The sequence below is a fragment of the Falco punctatus genome (assembly GCF_963210335.1).
Source record: "Falco punctatus genome assembly, chromosome: 14".
NCBI classification, from domain to species: domain Eukaryota; kingdom Metazoa; phylum Chordata; class Aves; order Falconiformes; family Falconidae; genus Falco; species Falco punctatus.
Window position 1 is genome coordinate 15,284,279 of NC_137594.1, and position 19,086 is coordinate 15,303,364.

Sequence of the window (19,086 nt, forward strand, 5' to 3'; positions counted from 1 at the left end):
TTAGTTGTTCATGGCAACATGATACTTACGGACCTAGATGACCTCTTGTATTTAGCTAGTTTACAGTCTCTTACAAATCTCTGAGTATTTTCCTTTCATGCATCTGAGCATATGGAACGTTACTCTCAATCACTTCAGCTGAAGTAATTCAAGACCTGAACAGTAACATAAATTCAGAAAAAGGCCTGAGACGTCATCCACATTTCCTTATTAAGGGTCGGGATAATTAAGACTGGGCTTCTTTACCATCTCACTGTTCCTTCAAGTCTAGTATTATCTCCAGTGCTCACTTCTTCAGCACTACTTAAAACTGCCTATTAGTTTTTGTTTAGAAGGTTCTGTAAATTTTTCAAGCTACTTTTTGTCAACACTGAAGTTATATGTTATATATATATGATGTTTTCAAGTAGGTTGTTTCATATTGTTTTTTAACAGAAAGTATCAAGTAAGAAAACTATAGCAACTGCTGCTGTGTAGAAGCAAAGAAGAAACCATGAGCCTCACTTTTAAACCTTTATCTATTCACATTTTTATATGCATTCATCTGAAAGATAAGAATGTAAAAAATAAATCTCTTGTCACTGACGTTCATTTTTTCAGTGAATTTTTTCAGTTGATGAGCTGGCGGAGCATTTTCAAGGAACCACGTATTTCAATGTCTCAACTAGATGAGAAATTCACTCATGCTTTACCAAAGCTACTTACAGAAGCATTTCTGAGATGGGAGGACTAAAAGAGGTGAATTTAGGAATAAATTTATCTTGACATGTAGCTTCAAGCAACTAAAATGACCCAACACCTGCAAATAACACTGACTGCTGACAATAAGCTCTGCTTTTGGGTGCCCCGTGTCTGAAGCTCAACCAGAAACTCATGGCAGATGACAGCCGCGTGGAACACACGTGTCCAGCCTTCCACTGCAACTCCGCATCCCAGGTGGGCTAACGGGGCAACCTGGCCCCTCGGCAGCTGGGAAACGTTCATCTGCTTCCCAAAACGCTGCAAAAGCGGGAGCGAAATCCCAGTCTGCAACCATGCACTCCACAAGACGAAGTCTTTCCATTACTTTGCAACCATAAATTCAACTTTAAAGAAAGCTATTTCCTCCTCTGTACGAAGCCGTATTTTAGTGCATATTGGAAACATATTTTTCCCTACAGAAGGCACCTCAGGAGCAAAGCACACGTCAGTTTTAATCTTGAAAACGGGTTTATTGCTCGCCGCGGCGAACACCGCGCAGGTCGAGTGCGCTGCGGGCCCGAGCGGCCGGCGCCCCCGCAGCCCCGGCTGCCCGGCGGGACCCCTCCGCCGGGAACGGCCGCCCCCCGCCCAGCACCCAGCGGGCACCGGCCCGCCCGCCACACCGAGCAACCGGTGCCTCTTCCCGCCGCCCCCCGCGGGGCCGCCGGCACGGAGCGGCACGCCGGTGCCCCCGCAAGCCTTGGGCCGTAACCGGGACCGCAGCACAGCGACCGCCGCTGCTGACACCCCCGGGGCGCTCCCAGCCGCCGGCGCTGGCGCCCCCCGCCAGCCCCCCGCCGCCAGCCCGCCAGCGGCCCGCTCACCGCCGCGCAGCACGAACAGGTCCGTCTGCTTGTCCGAGTTGAAGTCGCCGAAGGCCGCCAGCGTCCCGTAGGCCTCGGCCCCGAAGAGCTGGGCGGTGACGTTCTGTAGGGCCGCGCCGGGCCCCGCCAGGGCCAGCAGCAAGCACAGCCCAAGCCAGCAGCGGCCGCCCCCCATCCTGCAGCGACACGGCCCGGCTCCCCGCCGCCGCCGCCCCCGTTCACATCACTTACGGCAGCGTAGGGGTGCGCCCGGCGCAACCGCCGGCTTGCTTCCGGGACTGACCCGGCGGCTTTGCGACAACGCTGTGACGGCCTGCGCCGCTCTCTTTACGGCTGCCGTGGGTAACCAAGGGGAGATCGCCACCCGGCTCCTTCGCTCCGCTAAGGCGACGGCAGCTGTCCGGGCCGGAGCGGGTGACGGGTCCTCGTCGGGATGGCGGCGGCAGCGGCCCCTGCGGCGGCCCATATGGCCGATGTGAGCTGGAAGATGCTGGAGCTGCGGGCTCGCTCTAAACGTTCAGGTCTGACCTCTCGGCTTGCCCGAGAGCAGCTCCGGGGCTCCCCTTCTTCACTAACCGCCCCGTTCCCGCGCTCCTCCCCGCCCTTTGCCCGCCGCGCTCCCCGAGCTCTTGGCCGACGTTGTCCCGGTGGCTGTGTTTGCTCCCCCCGCCGCAGCTTGGCGTGCGCTCAGGGCCGGCCCCACCGCGGCCTCGCCCGGCCCGTCCCGGCCCCGCTCCCCCCAGCAGCCCGACCCGGCCCGGCCCTGCCCCGCTCCCCGCTGCGGCCCTGCCCCGCTCTTCGCCCCGCGCAGGCTGCGGGGCCGCCGGGTGTGCTGCTGGGGCCGGGCCGGGCTGTGCTCCAGAACGGGTGTCCTTGGCGAGGCAGTTTCAGATGATTTACAGGTGGCAGCGAGGCTGTAGGGGTAGCTGCTCCTGGAAGTGATGCTGCAGGTTTGCAAAGCTGCCGAACAGATGAAGCAGTTCAGAATTGTAGGCGCTTACACAAAAGTACCGGCTTTGGCCAGGTTTCCCTTGGGTAATTTTTTTTAACTTGAGAATCTCTGGTTCAGAACTTGGACCGTGTGGCAGCTGCGTCCTGGCCAAAATAAAAGGAGGGTGTTTACCAAGTTGGCTTGAATTTACAAAGGTCAAAACCCAGGATTTTTAAGTTGCTTTTTCAAATAAAGTACAGACTTAGTAGGGCTTTAATTGCTGATGTTTTAATGTAAAAAAATTTCCAAATGATCCAAGTGGTGTTTATTTATATGTCATACGTGCTTGTAAAACTCAATCATTGTTTTCTTAGTTGCATATTTGATTGGTTCTGTTGCAGTAATGAGTGATCAGACAGCGTGAAAAGAAAACGTGGCTTTATGTGGGCTCTCACAAAGAGAGTTGGCTGATTAAAGACTGGCCTGATTCGTATGGCCTTAAAAATTCTACTTATGTATAGTATTAATTTGCAAAATACCATGATTAAGATGGTTCAGTAAATGAGTTGTTACTTTGTGGCCAATTATGATGACACAGTATTGTTATCTGAAAATTGATTTACAAATATAGGCGTAGAGCTCTACAAAATAAAGTCTGGAACCTGCGTGTTATGAGTACGTGAATCTGGAGTCACAAGGCAGCATGCTAACTTGGGCATTCCCATGCAGATTCAGGCCCTGTGGCTGCAGAAAGCATTTGGATGATATTAAATGCTTGAATTTTTCTTAACTGCTGCTGCCTTCTAATTTTTTGTTAACAGTATAAGAAAGTGTCATTTGTGACAATGACAGATTATTATTGTAGTTTACTTCTTTTCATGTTCGTAGAGATTTTGTCATTTTCATAGTGACTGAAGACATTTAGTCAAGAAATAAACATGATTTTAGCTGAAATGCTTTTCTGATAAAAAAGCTGATTTAAAAATAAAATTATATCTATATATATTATATATATATAAGGCAACATTCTTACCTAAAAATGAAAATCATGTTCTTGTTTTCTCAAATTTACTCCTGCATCTTATAAAGTATGTTGACATTTGTTTAACTTCAGAGCTTTTGTATTTTTTTTTCTGGCACTGTCAGAAAGAGACATGGTTGGCATAGTCATTGAAAGTGGCTGAAACTTTCCCATATTGTTCTGAACTGGCCCCAGGTCGATGTTCCAGAGTCCCAGTTTACAAATATTACTGTTTTGGGTTTGTTTTCAGGGTGATGCTTGGAGTAAGATATAATAAACATGGAATATAGACACACGTGACAGTGTCCTGTAGGAGGTAATCCCTATCTTCATGTTTATGTATATTAAATTATGAATTACATTTTTCCCAGTAAAATCAAATTTTATTGAAAATTTTTTCTTTCCCTTCCTTGAGCAATAGAATGCTGTTTCATTTTTTGCTGCTGTAATAATTAACAGTTAGGAGCAGATTATAAAGATATTCAGTAGCTGGCCAGTCTGCAACCCCTGAAATTTTGGTTACTTTAAAAACCATAAAATTCTTTAAAGATTTGGAAAATACTGTTTGTAACTACGAAGACAAGTGTTTTTTGGTTTTTTTTATTGTGCATTCCAGTGTGGAAGATGTTCTTCAAAAAATTGAGATATTCGGTACCATAAGCAATACATATGACTGCAAGAAATGGCCTAGTGTAAATTCCACATGGGATAAAAGCAGTACTATGCATAAGCAGAATTTTAGCTCCCTATGCTTACTATTACTTAACACTTTTATATGCAGTGGTTAAATCAGTATTTTTATTTAATCTTGAAATATATCACATAGATTTTATCTGGCACCTTTTGGCATTAGTAGCAAATTTCCTATTGAATAAAGAAGTTCCTGTCTATGTCCAAAAGGTGGACTTTGTGTAGACTGTGTCATTTTACTCGGATTGGTTTTTTGATAGTAAAAGCAAAATAAAACCAATTTTTGGGGTAGAAGAGGGAAACACAATAAGTAATGAAATGTGGCAACCCTTTACGCTGAGCACTCTGTCATGTTAATAACACCACTAACATTGCTTTCACTTAATTTAATGCTTGTTGCCTTTAACATTTACTAAACAGTTTTGAAAATTACTGTAGCTTAGCCTGAGACGTTTGTGATTAGCTGCACCAATTTGAAATGGCCAATTTGGATGATGACAGAGCCTCCTCTGCGCATGCTTTTTTAAAATTTGGTAAGTGTGCAGTTCTGTGTTTTGGTTTTGTTTGTGGCTATTTAACTCAACAAAAAATAATTGTGTTTTGTGTTTTATGCGGTGTTTTGTGTTAGCATTTTTTTAGCACTATACAGTAGAACTTAAAAATGTGAGCTCTTTCAATGAAAATTTCTGATAATTGGAATCTACCTAGCTTAAAATCTACCATTCAGATCTTCGTATTTTGTTTGTGTTCTTGTAAGTATCTGTCAGCGTAACAATCTCTGAACCGAAATTTCTCTTTTAACATGATGGTCATGTGAAAGATGCATTAAGAATGGTGTTTAAGATAAACCCCACTGTGGGTGGTGTATAGAAAAGTAAAATTTCAAGTCAGTCAGGCATTGTTCCAAAGCTTGACTTTTGGAAATTAAGGGGAAGCAAAATAAAGCCCCCAGCACAGTCTCTCTTTAGGTACCACAGAAGTTAGAATATGTGAAGTCGTCGAGACCATTACTGATGTAGCTCAGTATACTTGGAAAAGAGTTTGGCTGGAGTAAACGTGTCCCTATGTGAAGCTAGGTGATCTGAGGAGAGCTGTGTAGGAGACTTGTTTAGTCTGTGCTGAAACACGGAAGCAGTACAAGTGCCAGTGAGAGTAACCAGGTAAAGGATTTTCAGCTGTCTCTTGCCACAGCCGAGTCACTTGAACTACCCTGCCCTGCCTGTGGCAGTTCTGTTTTGCCTCTCTTAATGTCAGAGGACATGTGAAGTGTTGACATTGTGATAAAAAATTACTTTTTCCTAATTATTATATCTATACTTGATGTTTCTGTTGTTATGATGCAAAATAAACTGGTTTAGTGGTTTTAAGAGCTATTGTTTTGAGTACCCGGGAATGGCAGTGATTGCCTTAAATATCTTGAATGGGTTCCTCCCTTGCTTGTAACATTTACAAGGGGTGTGTGGGAGACTTTGTGGCATTTTGGTGTATTTTGGTTATGTGAAGATGATTAGGAAATAGGGAAAGGACAAAATAAAATGGTACATATTGTTTCTTTTTTCCATGAAATGCTAATTGAATTATATGCACAGTCTAACACATCACTTTCCTGGATAAAAGATAGTTGAAAAGTTTTGTCATTTTAATACTGTCTAAATGGAATTATTACGAGATTTACTAACTTGTGTTGTTGTTATGACTCAACCTAGGTAACACTTTGTGTTTACTCCTAATGTTCATTCAGATAGGGGAATAACTTAATACCTTTTTCTTCTCTCTCCCCCAGCTGTTCCCCTGAGGTTTCCTTACCATGTTTTCATTAAATTGTAGAACAGTTCAGTTTGGAAGGGATGTTAGGAGGTCACCTATTCCAGTCTCTTGCTCAAAGCAGGTCAGCTATGAGATTGTAGTTTCCTCCTGTCTGTAGTGATTAAAAATCCCCACCAGCACAGCTGGTACATGTTAAGTCTGTGGAATCAGAGTTCAGATATTTACATGTATGAGAAGTGAGTTTTCCTTCTAGTAGAAGCACTTCAGAAAACTGTTTTTGATATCACCTTGCTCAGCTACGTGGTTTGGACTTAAAAGCCCATCTATTTTGTGGCAGACAACTGTTAGAATAGACTGTATTGTATCCAACAGTGTTTCTCTCCAGTCTGAGCTCAGGAGAGATTGCAGAAGTCTTGAGGGAGAGAAAATGTGATGTTACAAGGATATGATTTGTTCATATGATATTTCTTAAACTTTGCTGTGTGAAGAAGTAAAATCCTTTTTGGTCCCCATGACTTCTGTAATGTGAAGATGTTATTGCCCATGCTAATACTGGGTAATGAAATTTACTGTGATCTGAGATCCAGAACTTTTTCATGTCTCAAGTGTTGGATTACCTCCAGAACTAGTGTTGCATTAAAGGACTGTGGTCAGTGTTTATTCTCATCAAATTGAGAAAGAATGATATTCTCAGCTTTTGTTCTTGTTGTTTTTTGTTTTGTTTTCTTTGGTCTATGCAGATATGCAAGCAAACATTTTTTTGTTCTTCTGGCATGTGAAATGTTGGAAATAAAATTCTTGCCATGTTGCTTCCATTTGTTGGTGATTAAACTTCAGGGAGGTGTGTGTTTGGTTGGTTGGGTTTTTTTAAACTCTGTACTTTGAAAAATGGAAATAGTCAATCCTTGCTGAAACGTGCAAATCGTTATCCATAGACTAGGTCCAGAATTTCATTCTGATGCCTGTTTACTATCTGCAGTTGCTGCTATTTTCAAGGACATGTGAGTGTTCAGAGCTTTTGTATATATCATTTAGGAGCAGGGTTTCAAAATGTTGCCCATAACTTTTGAATCTAAACATCTAGCCATTTTATAGCTCTTTCCTGAAGGGCAATTAATGCTAGTCTTAAGTATAACTGGAATAAAAATGAAGTGTATGGGGAAGTACTTTACCACCAGGGCGACATAATGTTCTCAGCCTCCAGAGGTTGTATGTATGTAGGTATTTACACTGCTAATAGCTTACCTCAGAGAACTTCCCTTAATTTACTTCAGTTTTGTATTCTGTTTAGCAGAGAGAATTAAATTGTAGATTTTTCCTGGAATTGTTGTACATTTGCGTTTCATCTGCTGGACAATGTTTTCTTATAGTTTCTATATCTTAGCTGAGTCAGAAGTATCTTGTCTGTGTATTACTTTAGTTCTGCACTTGTAATTGATGTCTATGTTATCAGTTACTGGGCTATTGCAGATTTCTTCCTGTTCTCTAATACTTTGAAAGGAAATGACTAGCCTTTTTAGTAATTTTTCAACTTGAAGAATAGTGAACTCATATTACTCTGGAACCTCTAAGTGGTAGGAAATGAAAGGGGATTAGTTTTCATTCAAACTAAGGATATAGTTTATTTAGTCGGTGCCATATCTGAAGGCAAACAGGGATTTAATTGGACTTGGGATAAAGATTTTGAGTGTTCTTTTATCAGACATTCAATATATTAATGCAGGAAGCAACAGTTTCAATTTCCCATCTGTGTGTTTTTTTAGTGATTTTTGAAGTAGTTACTGACTTGCAGCAGCCCACTCCTGATGTAAGGAGATAGGCATATTTCGTTATTTGTGGAAGAAAATCTGAAATACGATGGAACCTATTTAAATTTTGTATAGGCTTGTTACACTGGTATGCAGCTGAAGAAACACTAAATCAGCAAAATATTTTTTTATATTCTTTCCCAGCATATCTATTTATTTACCTAAAATAAAACTCAGGCTGTATGGTTACAGTAAAATGATATTTATGAAAAATTGTATTTGAAATTAATGTTCTCATTCTGTTTCTTCTGAATGCTAACGTACAAACTCAGAACTCAAGGGTACTGTTTGCATATTGCATTATTTTATGTTTAAGTGTTGCAGTCCTGTGGCTGTCATTTTTTTCAGTTTGGAAACCTATTTTAAAGATATAATTGAAAATAACTTTCTATGGCAGGTTCTTGTTGTGCTGAAATGAACTTTTAAATATATTTTGGAAAAGAGTGTAGATGGGCTTTTTTTAGCCGTCCTAAAAATAGCTGCCACTGGGTTATGGTCTCAGTGCAAAACCACATTGAAGGAGCAGCGAGCTTCATGTTTGTCTTAAGTTTCTTGCTTTTGGTTAGATTGTGATACCAGTGAAATGTAATTTACCACAGAATGTGTCAGCAGAATGCTGTAGACACCTAAGCCAAACATAAACTATATAGATGGTAATGAGGAGTATGTGGAAAACTTTGATTTTTGAGTGTTCCTTTAAACAAGTTTGCCTGCTTGTAGTAGGAGTAATTTTAAGGAATACTTTCAAGGCATAAACCTTTTTTTTTTTTTTTTTTTTTTTTTTTGTCAATTTCTGGAACGTTGAGTTAATTCCACCTTTTTGTTCCATCAACAGTCTACTCTGGCTGTTTTCATTTATTTCTGCTAGTAAAGTTTCAAACTTCTAAAATAATGTAATTTGTAGATGGTGGTGCTTTGACATTTTCATGCTCTTAATTCTCTTCAGTTCTCTTTCTGCACAAAGTTGAAATCTTTGAATACTCTGAGATAGAAGGATATGCTTTTTGTTCATGCTGACTTTATTTTGTTTCTCTGTTGGCCACAGAGGGTCACAGATTGTCTGGTAAGTATGTACATTGGAACAATTTTGTTTTAGAATGAATAAATAAAATCAATAATTTTGACATGTGTGCGCCCTGTGAATACTCGGCTGTTTTTTATGGTGCAGTACTGGAGTTAACAGTCTGCAAGACACATTCTGAACCTATTTCACACACAAAGGACAGTGCACTATGTATGTGTTACAAATCTGTGAGTAAGAATCTTTATTTTGCCTTTGAAAAACTAGTAAGTGAATATTTCTCATAAAATTTGCTACTTTTTATGCAATAAGTGACTCACTGAAGATTTTTTTCCTATGCATATTCTGTCATGTTTGCACTGAATCACCTTATAAAATTACAGTTAATGCAGGTCACTGTATTGTGTGCTTTTGCAAGATAACTGAATTGACAGTATAACAATATGAATGATGAATCTTCTCATGGACAGGGATTCCTAGGCAAAAAGTAGAAAAATAGAATTGCTTTGAAAAATTGATTGAAATTGGTTCAGAATGTTGACTGTTCAACAGAAGATAGAAAAGGTGTGCTATATTACAAGTTTTTCTCTTCCATTGGAGAATAACTTCATTTCTTTTAGTTTTGTTTGTTTGAAGGAACTCAAATTGGGCAGTCTGTGCTTCCCTCTCGGGCCCTTTCCCCACATGCACGGTTGTTTGTTACTTAGCCTCTCCCATTGAGGAAGGGAAGGGCTGTAGGGGAAGCTCAGATGTGTTGGGAGACGTCATCCATGCACAACAGACTGGCAGGAGTGTGCTCAAGGAGGGCTAGATATTTTTTTTTAGTGATGGCTGCAAGCAAAAGTAATACCAGTCTGGGGGGGTGAGGTTAGAGTTCTTGAGGGACAAGAAACATTTTCCAATCATCCTACCAAAGGACTTGATTAACAAAGCTTCTGTCACCACTCCACACACGCTCGTTTCATTTGGATGAGAGTCCTGTATATGGACAATCTCCTGTTTAATGCATGAATATGTGCTGGGAGTGCGAAAGAGGCGACTTGAATAGGAGCGCTCTGCTGCGTCCTGCCAGAACTGCTTGGCTGGCTGGGCTTCCCTGGCAATTCATTTCTCTGAGCTTTTCAGAAGGACAGCATGCAGTCCGGAAAGGGGAAATTCTCATTCTTCCTGTTATCAAATGGCTCTGTGGGAGATCTTGCCATCCAGAACACTGAATATAGCTCAAGTGATTTATGGAAGGAGAGCAGTATGTTACTCGTAAATTAGAAGTTGGAAATGGTTTACCCCTGTAATTTTCAAGAAATCGTGTCTTTTTGATAGGTAGCTCATTTCAGCATCAGGAAAATGGACATTTCGGGTGCACGTAGGGAAGCAGTTGATATGTGGGGCACTGGGAAGGAAAGATGAAGATTTGATAACATTGTATTTCTCTGCAGTATAGGTAATTTGGGGGCTTTATCAGCTGGATAGGTTGTTTAAGCTTTGGCAGTATTTGAGAACAAGCTTTTTGATTCAAGACACAAAATCAGCTAGGCTTGTGGTGATGGTGGTGGGTGAAAACGAGGTTAGGACAGGTAAAACATTGCTGGTGTTGTACATCTTCAACATTTTAGAAGGCAGGTAAGGAAGTAATAGTTAAATTGGGGCTATTTCTGTCTTCCTTCTGCTTTTCAACATACCTTTAGGAATTCTGTCCATAGCATACGCAACTTCTAAGAAAATGTTCCTAGAAAATGAACATCTAGTAAGCTGTCTTCAGTGATTAAACTGTACATTTACATAGCGTTTGCTGTAGCTGAGTATCTATGGAGGTCTTGTTTGTGTGGACAGGTAGTGTAGAAAAAATGTGTGTAGAAATCTGTTCTCTGAGATTATAGCAATTACAACTTTTTGTGTTTGAATTGGAATGTGGCACGTTGTACTGTTTTTATAACAAACTTAAAAAACCCCATACTGCAGTAATTTTTAGCAGTAGTAGAATTATGAAATTAATTCTGGTCTTGATTTTGTTCTTTCTCTTCTTTTTTTTTTAGGTTCAATTTATGAGCCGCTTAAAAGTATTAACCTTCCAAAACCAGAAGGGGAAAGTCTGTGGGATAAATTAGATAATTATTACAGAATTGGTAAGTTAATAATTGTTCCTACCATGAAAGATTTTCAATATAACTTACTAAAATATTTACAGTCATGGTTATGATAGTAATTAACTTTGTCTTAAAATAGTATCTGCAATCTTTAATAAGCCTTTTTATTTTCTGTGAGGTAAAGGGTTCTGTTATTACAGCTCTTCCTGTGATAATGTAATGCATGTATTTATATATTTCATACGCTGCTTGAAAAATCATGACCTGTAAATAGTGTTCAAAATTATCATCTGCATTTGTCAGATGGTAGATAGATTCTCAGTTGCACCTGATGGTCTTGGATGGGGAGAGGTAGGGTAGTCTGCTGACCATTTTTGGTGCTTGAACTAACCCAGATACGAATTAGAATTGATATTTACTTATTAAATATCATTGCTACGTTATTCCTGCTTGAGGATAGCTTCCTAAATTTCTGCTGGGAGTTTGAAAGTTGCAAAAACTGGAGGGCTGAATGACACTTCTTGCTGAAAATGAAAGTGTATATTGGAAATCCAGTCCAGCTGTAAAACTGAATTTAGAATTACTTCCAATTAAGTGGTAGCTTAATATTGTGGCATTAGCCAGACACAGCTGGGGAAATATTTAAATGGAAAAAAGCTTTTTTGTAGTACTTAAAACATTTTGACAAGCGATCAGTGAGAGGTTAATTTTTTTTATTAATGGTGCCATAATGTATTTTTGTGCCAAAATTTTGTTAGCTAACTTATTTTAAACCAACATCAGTGTTTTTCTTTTCACGATGAGATCATTTTAAGCCCAAACCATACATGTTAAAGAAACCATGGTTTATTTTGGTGGTTTTGGGGTTTGGAGGGTTTGTGTTATAATAAAGTCCTGCTTGTATTCTAAAATCAGGATATTTTTTTTTAATGGCTGTGAAATTGATGGTTTAAATTTTAAGTTTTAGTCAGGCAAGGGGATAGAAGTGGACAATTTAAAGAGTGAACAACTCTTCCATCATTCTAAAAATGTGGAATGAGTCTTCATTCAAACCGCTTTTTGAAGTGAAATCTGTGAGTTGTACCTGGTCTGTCCTTAGATGTGTTGCTTTTTGTAGATGCATTGCTTTTATCTTTCTTACAGAGGAGATGACTGTCAATTTACTTTTAATGCTTGGCAGCAGCACATCTGTGGTGGTGCTTGCTGTTTCTCTCTTGGGCGCTTCTGTTGCATGCAGTCTGCTGCCTCAGTAAAAATTCACTATTGAATTTATACTTCATTTTAGAATAATCTATTACTGACATTTTCAGGTAACATTTTATGAAAGTTCTTGTTAGAAGGTATTAAGTCACTGTCAAATATAATGCAAAAAGCCATAAACCCCTGTAATTTTCATTTAAAGTACTTGATTTCTAATACATAGACAATTAAGAGGCTTTTAAAAATTGATGCTTGATAACACTATGGGAAAAAAAACTTGCTTTCTTGTCTTATAATGGACAGGTTATTGTTAAAGGGTCATGTTTGAGGACATTAAGCACAGCTTCAATCTTGCAGCACTCTGGTTATTATACAGTTTTAGGAAAACAATTCAGAAAATGTGAAATGTACAAAAAGAATGAAAGTAATATTTAGTATTTTTCCAAATTTAATTTTGACAACTTGAAAATTCCTGTCTGATTTTATTTTAATGTTGAGGTGATGAGATAAATAATTGCAGTTGTACTCTTACCTTACTTGTTCCTTTCCTTTTTTAAAAATATCAATACAATCATCTGACCTAAGTTAAAAAATTACTTTCTAGGAATCTAGTGTTCTGCAGAGTTGAACTATTGAAATTATTTGGGGAGGCAGTTGACATACTGTAGTCCCTTTTTTTCATAAAAGGGAAATTATGGGGCTGCATTGTAGAGGTTCTGTGTGGAGTGGGTTGTACTAGAACAGAGCCATATAAATAGTTTTGAATACTGTATTTTTGTAGAAAGGCCCAATTTTACTGAAAAGCCAACCTAACAAAGATTTGTTTAGTTTGTTGTTGGGTTTTTTTTGCTGTGTCTTTCTCCTTACGTTTCTTTCTCTTCTGTTTTATGTTGTGCGTGCTCAACAGGTTCTTCACATCTTGATTTATTCCTGAAAATCTACGTAGAAATTGGAAGAAACATTAAGTGTTGTTAATACCATTTTTTTTTTCTTTCTCCAGTTAAGTCAACATTGCTACTTCATCAAAGCCCAACCACAGGTCTGTTTCCTACAAAGACGTACGGGGATAACCGAAAGGCAAAAGTACATGACAGTCTTTACTGTGCTGCATGTGCCTGGGCATTAGCCCTTGCTTACAGGTAAATAACTTCTAAACTCATGTCTCTGCCATGTTGCATTCTTTCTGTTATGCGGTTCCCCAGGAATGTTTTTAAGACATCAAACTTTAACAAAAATAGTTGTGTAAACCCAGAGATGGTACGTGTTTCCAAATCTCGATAAAAATATTTGTGTAGCGACTAGCTTAAAAAATGTCGCTCTACTTTTGGTAACTAAACATGTTTTTGTATGATTTTGTTGGTACCAATATTCTGAAACAGAGCAATTAATGCATGCTATTAAAAATAAAGGTTATTGTGCAAACTGTGCTCAAGGAATACTGCTCATTTGAAATGTGAGTTCAGAGCAGAAGCAGGCTTCTTGCAGGTGGTAACAATCCAGGTGCTTGTGGGAGACTGAAACCTTGAATGCTGAGAAACGTGTGTTTGGGAAATAATAGTGACTATCTTCCTCTCTAGGTACATAAACTAAGCAGTCTCAGTAGTTAGCTCTTGTTTTTTATTTTTTCCGTTTCCACTGTTGATTGATTAGAGAAGTAGGTTGGGAATTTGTGCGGTGTAGTATGACCTTAAGAACTGTGGGAGAGTTACCTCCCTTAATAATTTATTCGTATTTCCCTCTCCTTTAGGTTAAATAACTATGGAAATTGCTTTCTGAGAATTTAGGGTTCCTTGTTTCCAACCTTGCTGCCCCCAGCCAGGAGAACACAGACAGAGATGATGATAACTCGAATGCAGTATTTTTAAGAAAGAAAATAGTGTGCAGATACTGAATAATTTACTCTTTCTAGTAATCAACTTATTGTATTGAGGTAGTGATCACGTTCTTTAACAAAATTCTAGTGTATTTTACAGAAGAAGGGCCAGAAATCATATGAGGAGCTACTGTTAAAGTAAAGATGATCTACTTAGCAGACAAAAAATTTTGAGTTTCTGTGGTGTTTCTATTTATTGCTTTAGATACTATACCTCTGACATCAATCTGAAGAAACAGTTGTTAAAGTTACCTTCTAGGAAATGTTGTTACAAAATTAGGCTTTTTGAAAGAGAAGACATACGGAGATCTGTGTTTACTTCTAGAGATGCTGTGTCCGAGATCTAATGGCTTTCAAAATTTTGAGAAGCTAGCACAAATTATAAGGAAATTAACATTCCAAATGTGTAATTATTACTTTCATTTCTTATCTTGAAATCTTTGCGTCTTTCTTTTAATTCCTCTTTCTGTTGGTGAAATAAAAGCATTTGAAAACAAACAAAAAAAGAAAATAAATAGAAGGAAGAAAGAAGGGGGCAGGGGCAATTGTTTTGATTTTTCAGCAACTCACAGAAGAGAGCATGGCATAACATTGCCCAAGTTATTCAGTCTTTAATTTCCAAAACGTAGAATCATAGAAGATGATCTATAAAATTTGTTGCAGATTGAAGGAAGGGCAAAGTGGCAAGATAAATGTTTTGTGTTACTTCCAGTTATGCCCAGAACAGGACCCTGAACTTCAGGTGCTATGCAAAAACTTTTCTTTGATGGGCGGACTTTGATGATTGAAATTAAGTAAACAGCTAAAATATGAAATGAGCCAAGATACAAGACTCACGTGGAAGGCTGCGTTACCTACCACATGCTGCTTACAGTGCTTGGTTCATGCCAGTGCTGCTGTTCACTTTAATGAAAACTAAATTTCTTGAGAGCATGTTGGGAAAAAAAGCACTGCCGTTGTGAGTAGAGGCAAAATATTGTAACCTGAAAAATTCAGAACTTTTACATGTGCTTCTTCTTGCTCTTTGGATTTGTGATAAAGTTGAGAATACATCCTACTGCATAAAAAATTCTTAACCTATTAATTTTGCATTATCTGATTTTATTCCTTGTAGGGTTGCTTTTCCCTCCTTGTTTCAGCTTTGTAATTGAAAGCAAGTACACTTACTTTATCTAAGTTTATTATTTAAATAGTGTGATTTCTGGATGTTTATGATTTTTTAAGTTATCGCTGCCTTCCTGATTTTCAGCATGGGTAGCAGAACCTCAGCATAAACTACTAACATGTTAATTATGATAGAAAAGGTTATGCTTTGTTTGCAGTGTAGTTAGCATCCACGTGCCTGTAACCAGTTAGTAACTGCTAAAAAGTGGACTGAGAAGCAGCAGTGAGCACATTATGCTGTTTTGCGTATTTGTATCAGGAAGGTTGTTGTAACTTACAGATTCGTAATAAAACATTGTTTTCACCCTGAAAGGCTCAATCAGAAACTGAGAACTGGAAAAGACAGAACGCATGAATGCAATGATTAAGGTTGTTTACACACAAAACATTTCTTACAGTTAAAAGAACTTGGGATTTGGCATTGTTTTTAATATACGTTTAGTAATAGGATAATTGTGAGTTTGTTTGATTTCATGGTATAAAAATACTAAGGTATCTTGAAACACATTTCTGGACATTCAGAGTAATGAACTTTCAGACTCTTGTATGTACAGTTTATCCAGGTCATCAGGAAATTGACTACTTGATTGTGAATGGCAGGTGTTTTGTAGAGTTAAAGAGAAATTGCCTTTGTGTTTGGGATCTTTGAAGGAACACAGAACAGTGGCTTGCACTGTTATAATATCAGCTTATCAGTTGATTATTGTTGATTAAGTTGATTAGTGGCTTGCACTGTTGTAATATCAGCTTATAATTATCAGTTATAAAATCAAGGATTATTGGTTTTATTCTTTTCAAATCTTGAAATAGGAATATTTGTGTAAGCTGCACCATAAACTAAAAAGCTTCTTTTTTTCATTTTTTTTTTAATTAAGGAAGGATGGGTAGGGCTATAAATACGTTGCTACTAGTGTGGGCACCACTGTACAACAGTGTAATTAAATACTTAATATTCTGAAGCACTAATGTGTCTTTTTTAAAAAACTTTTTTGCCCCCCTAATGTATTTCCAATTTGTTTTATGAGTTATCTCTCTTCCCCAGGCGTATTGATGATGACAAGGGAAGGACTCACGAACTGGAGCATTCTGCTATAAAGTGTATGAGAGGAATTCTCTACTGCTACATGCGTCAGGCTGATAAGGTAAAAACACTGTAGCATGGACACTAGCACTCGCTTAATTCCAAGGGATTAATTAAACTATGAAAACTTCTACATTTAGATAAAATTTGAAAAGGGAATGCAGTATTACTGTGTGGCCCAGCTAACAGCAGCTGCTTCATTACTGTCAGGTCGCAGCATTGTTTTAGGGTGTAGAAGGCACAAGCATTTGGTGAACTAAACCGCAGGGTATACTTGAAACTTCTTTGAGTTTCTTTTGTAGTTATTGATCCTGTTTAAACGTTAGACCATTAGTAATTGTGTTTTTTTAAATGCCTAATTAGTTCTTAAATGGAAAAATGTAGAATTTTTTGAGCTAAGGCTGGAGAGTTTTCTTTGTACTGTTGGGTTGGTTATTGCATTTGCAGTTGTTCTCCTCACCTAGGTGATAGTTTTGATTATTTTACTTGCTTTCTTTAGCAGCCACTTTACGCAACGTAAACTTTTCTTTGACGCAATTATGTAAATTCAGAAGGGCAGCAGCCTAAAATGAATAAGGAAAGAGTAATTTACTTATAATACAGTTGACTTATTCAGTCTTTAATGCTCTTGTGAGTATACCCTGAATATTTTTGGATAGTCAGTGCGTCTCCTTATCAAAGTCTAGATGTAGTGGGTTAATTTTGCATAGTGGTAAGCAATTCTACAGATAGTTAAATATCTATGTTCCATGTGATTATTTGTTTAACTGTATTGCTAAAAATAATTTGTGTGTTATGATACAGCGGCCATCACTTCAAAGCACACAAACTGGAATGTAAAGTCTGTAGGCATGTGGTATCAGTAATAATAAAAAGCAAATCTGGTGAATTGCCATTGTATATATGCTGACATGATTTTTTTTTTCTCCATTTTCTTAGTCTGTTTCTTTGTAGTCTCAGTTTTTAAATAATCTTGACCTAAACTGATCTTTTTACATTTGAGCTGTTGTTTCTCTCTTTGACACGCAGTGGTTTGTTTTGAGGATGGTAAGTGTAGATATGAATAACAAGCATTAAATTATCCCAGGTGTCGTACTGCTGACATACTAGTTGTCAGTTTTTGCCTTGATTACTATAAATGCTTCTTTCTTCCTACAGCAAGTGTAGTAATAAACATTCTCCAGTACCTAACATAAGTCAAACTGGACTTTATTCTGAGTGACTCTGTATGTGCTGGCCTCATGTAGAAGAAAGGTATTTTTTTTAATAACATGGATTATGTGTGCCTAAGGTGTGACTTGAATAGATGTTGCTGTGACAAAAATTGCAGATGTTTTTATAACTACTGAACATATGAGTTATGTTCTAAAATGTATTGAATGTGTTCATGGACTAGACATAACTCCAAAAAATAGTATTCACCTTCTTGCTTCTGGGCCACATGATATACACCACGTATGATTTGTTGGTGGAGAAGAATATCCCATGAAGACAAGATCAGTGTTGAAAATGTTGTGAAATATGGAGAAGGTGCTGGCAATGATGGTTAGAAAATTCAAACACTTGTTGTTTGGAGAGCGTAGCATAACTTGAGGAATATGGAGAAGGATTTTCTTTTGTTACCTTCATTCTTTTGTGAACTTTGTTTCCTTTCTGTGCCCTATTGGCAGCTCTCCAACAGTCCTGATTATTATACAGTTTTTGTAAGGTAGCAGACATTGTATTTTGTGACGAAAAAGGAAACAAAACTACTTTAAAATGACTGTAGTTTTATTTCACTCCTTTGTTGTTAACCTCTTGTATTAGTAATTCATCTTAACTGCATTCAGTCTCCATCGTAAGAGATGCTGTATCACAGAGGCTGATTCTGAGGTCCAGTGTTGGTGTCCATGAATAAAAAGTCTTTTTAATCTGGGGTACTGTTCTTCCTGTCTGTGATGTTTATGTTTTCTTTTTAAGCTATCAGCTTTGATTTCTAGTGTCTGTAAACATTTCACTGTACGTCTGAATGTCACAAACTCTGCTTACCAAAATAAATCTTTGTTTTCCCATATGCTCTTTTATACTAGGCATTCTTAGCTCTTGCAGCTTTTCATTTGTTACATGATCGACATATGGCAATTTCCAAACACTTTTTTGTAGGTCTATAATCAAGGCTTAAAAAATATTAATTACAATAATATTTTTTTTTGTTGTTTAAAAGCTTTGTCACATGGTCAAATGATACAATAAAAAATACTAAGTGTTACAGATCGTGGTTCATAAAAATTATTAAGAACATTGCGAACCTAAGCTTTGGGCTTTTGCACTCCAGTAAGAGCTGTAAGCTAGGAATGGTGAGGGAGAGAGAGAGTTCTTAACGATCAAATGAGGAGGTGGTGGATGGGGTAGGCAGGCGAAGGGCCTGGGGTGGTGTGAACGGAAGGCACACAGCAGTAACTGAAGTGGAATTGTCCCAAGTATGTGTGTGGAAATAAGGAGATACCTATGGGATGGCATTACGGAAATGAAAGCTCTCACAGCCCTTCTGGGAAATGGGCGTGCTTGGGTGCCTCTCTCAGAAACGCCATGCACTAATGCAAGGGGAACAAAAAGGAGGAGTGAGCAGTACGTGTGCAGCTCCAGGGCTACGATGTCACGGGATCGGAGGCATGGCAGGATAGCTGAAGTGGCTGGAACGTGGTGATGGGTGGATGCAGGCTCTGTAGGGTGCGGCAGGAAGGTGAGGAGGGGAGGTGCCCGGTGCGTGAGAGAGTAGCTGGGATTCATGGTGCTCTGCTAGGGAAAGGTGGTGAGCCAGCTGAGAGCTTCTGGATGCTCTATGTACGTTTCCGTTCTGTGAATTCGGGTAGGTGTGATGTGGTTCAACATGCTTTCTGCT

At 38.8% G+C, this 19,086-nt stretch overlaps 2 protein-coding genes across 8 annotated transcripts in view; one reads left to right on the top strand and one right to left on the bottom strand.

The window, feature by feature from the left end:
- ITFG1 (integrin alpha FG-GAP repeat containing 1) overlaps positions 1 to 1,856 on the bottom strand; it is an 88,080-nt gene extending 86,224 nt beyond the window's left edge. Inside the window, exon 1 of one of the 2 annotated variants that reach the window (XM_080410826.1) lies at positions 1,566 to 1,852. In XM_080410826.1, coding sequence (XP_080266952.1) covers positions 1,566 to 1,740 — 175 coding nt within the window. In that variant the 5' untranslated portion in view covers positions 1,741 to 1,852. Of the gene's footprint in view, positions 1 to 1,565 lie in introns of both variants that reach the window. The other variant, XM_080410827.1, reaches the window with a different exon arrangement.
- A 10-nt stretch (positions 1,857 to 1,866) lies between these two features.
- The window catches only part of PHKB (phosphorylase kinase regulatory subunit beta), an 89,054-nt gene continuing 71,834 nt past the window's right edge, over positions 1,867 to 19,086 (top strand). For 2 of the 6 annotated variants that reach the window (XM_080410814.1, XM_080410813.1), the window contains exons 1-4: positions 1,867 to 2,086; positions 10,837 to 10,926; positions 13,088 to 13,226; positions 16,167 to 16,266. In XM_080410814.1, the coding sequence (XP_080266940.1) occupies positions 1,999 to 2,086; positions 10,837 to 10,926; positions 13,088 to 13,226; positions 16,167 to 16,266 (417 nt within the window). In that variant the 5' untranslated portion in view covers positions 1,867 to 1,998. Of the gene's footprint in view, positions 2,087 to 4,627; positions 4,741 to 8,827; positions 8,846 to 10,836; positions 10,927 to 13,087; positions 13,227 to 16,166; positions 16,267 to 19,086 lie in introns of all 6 variants that reach the window. The other 4 variants (XM_080410816.1, XM_080410815.1, XM_080410817.1 and 1 more) reach the window with 4 other exon arrangements.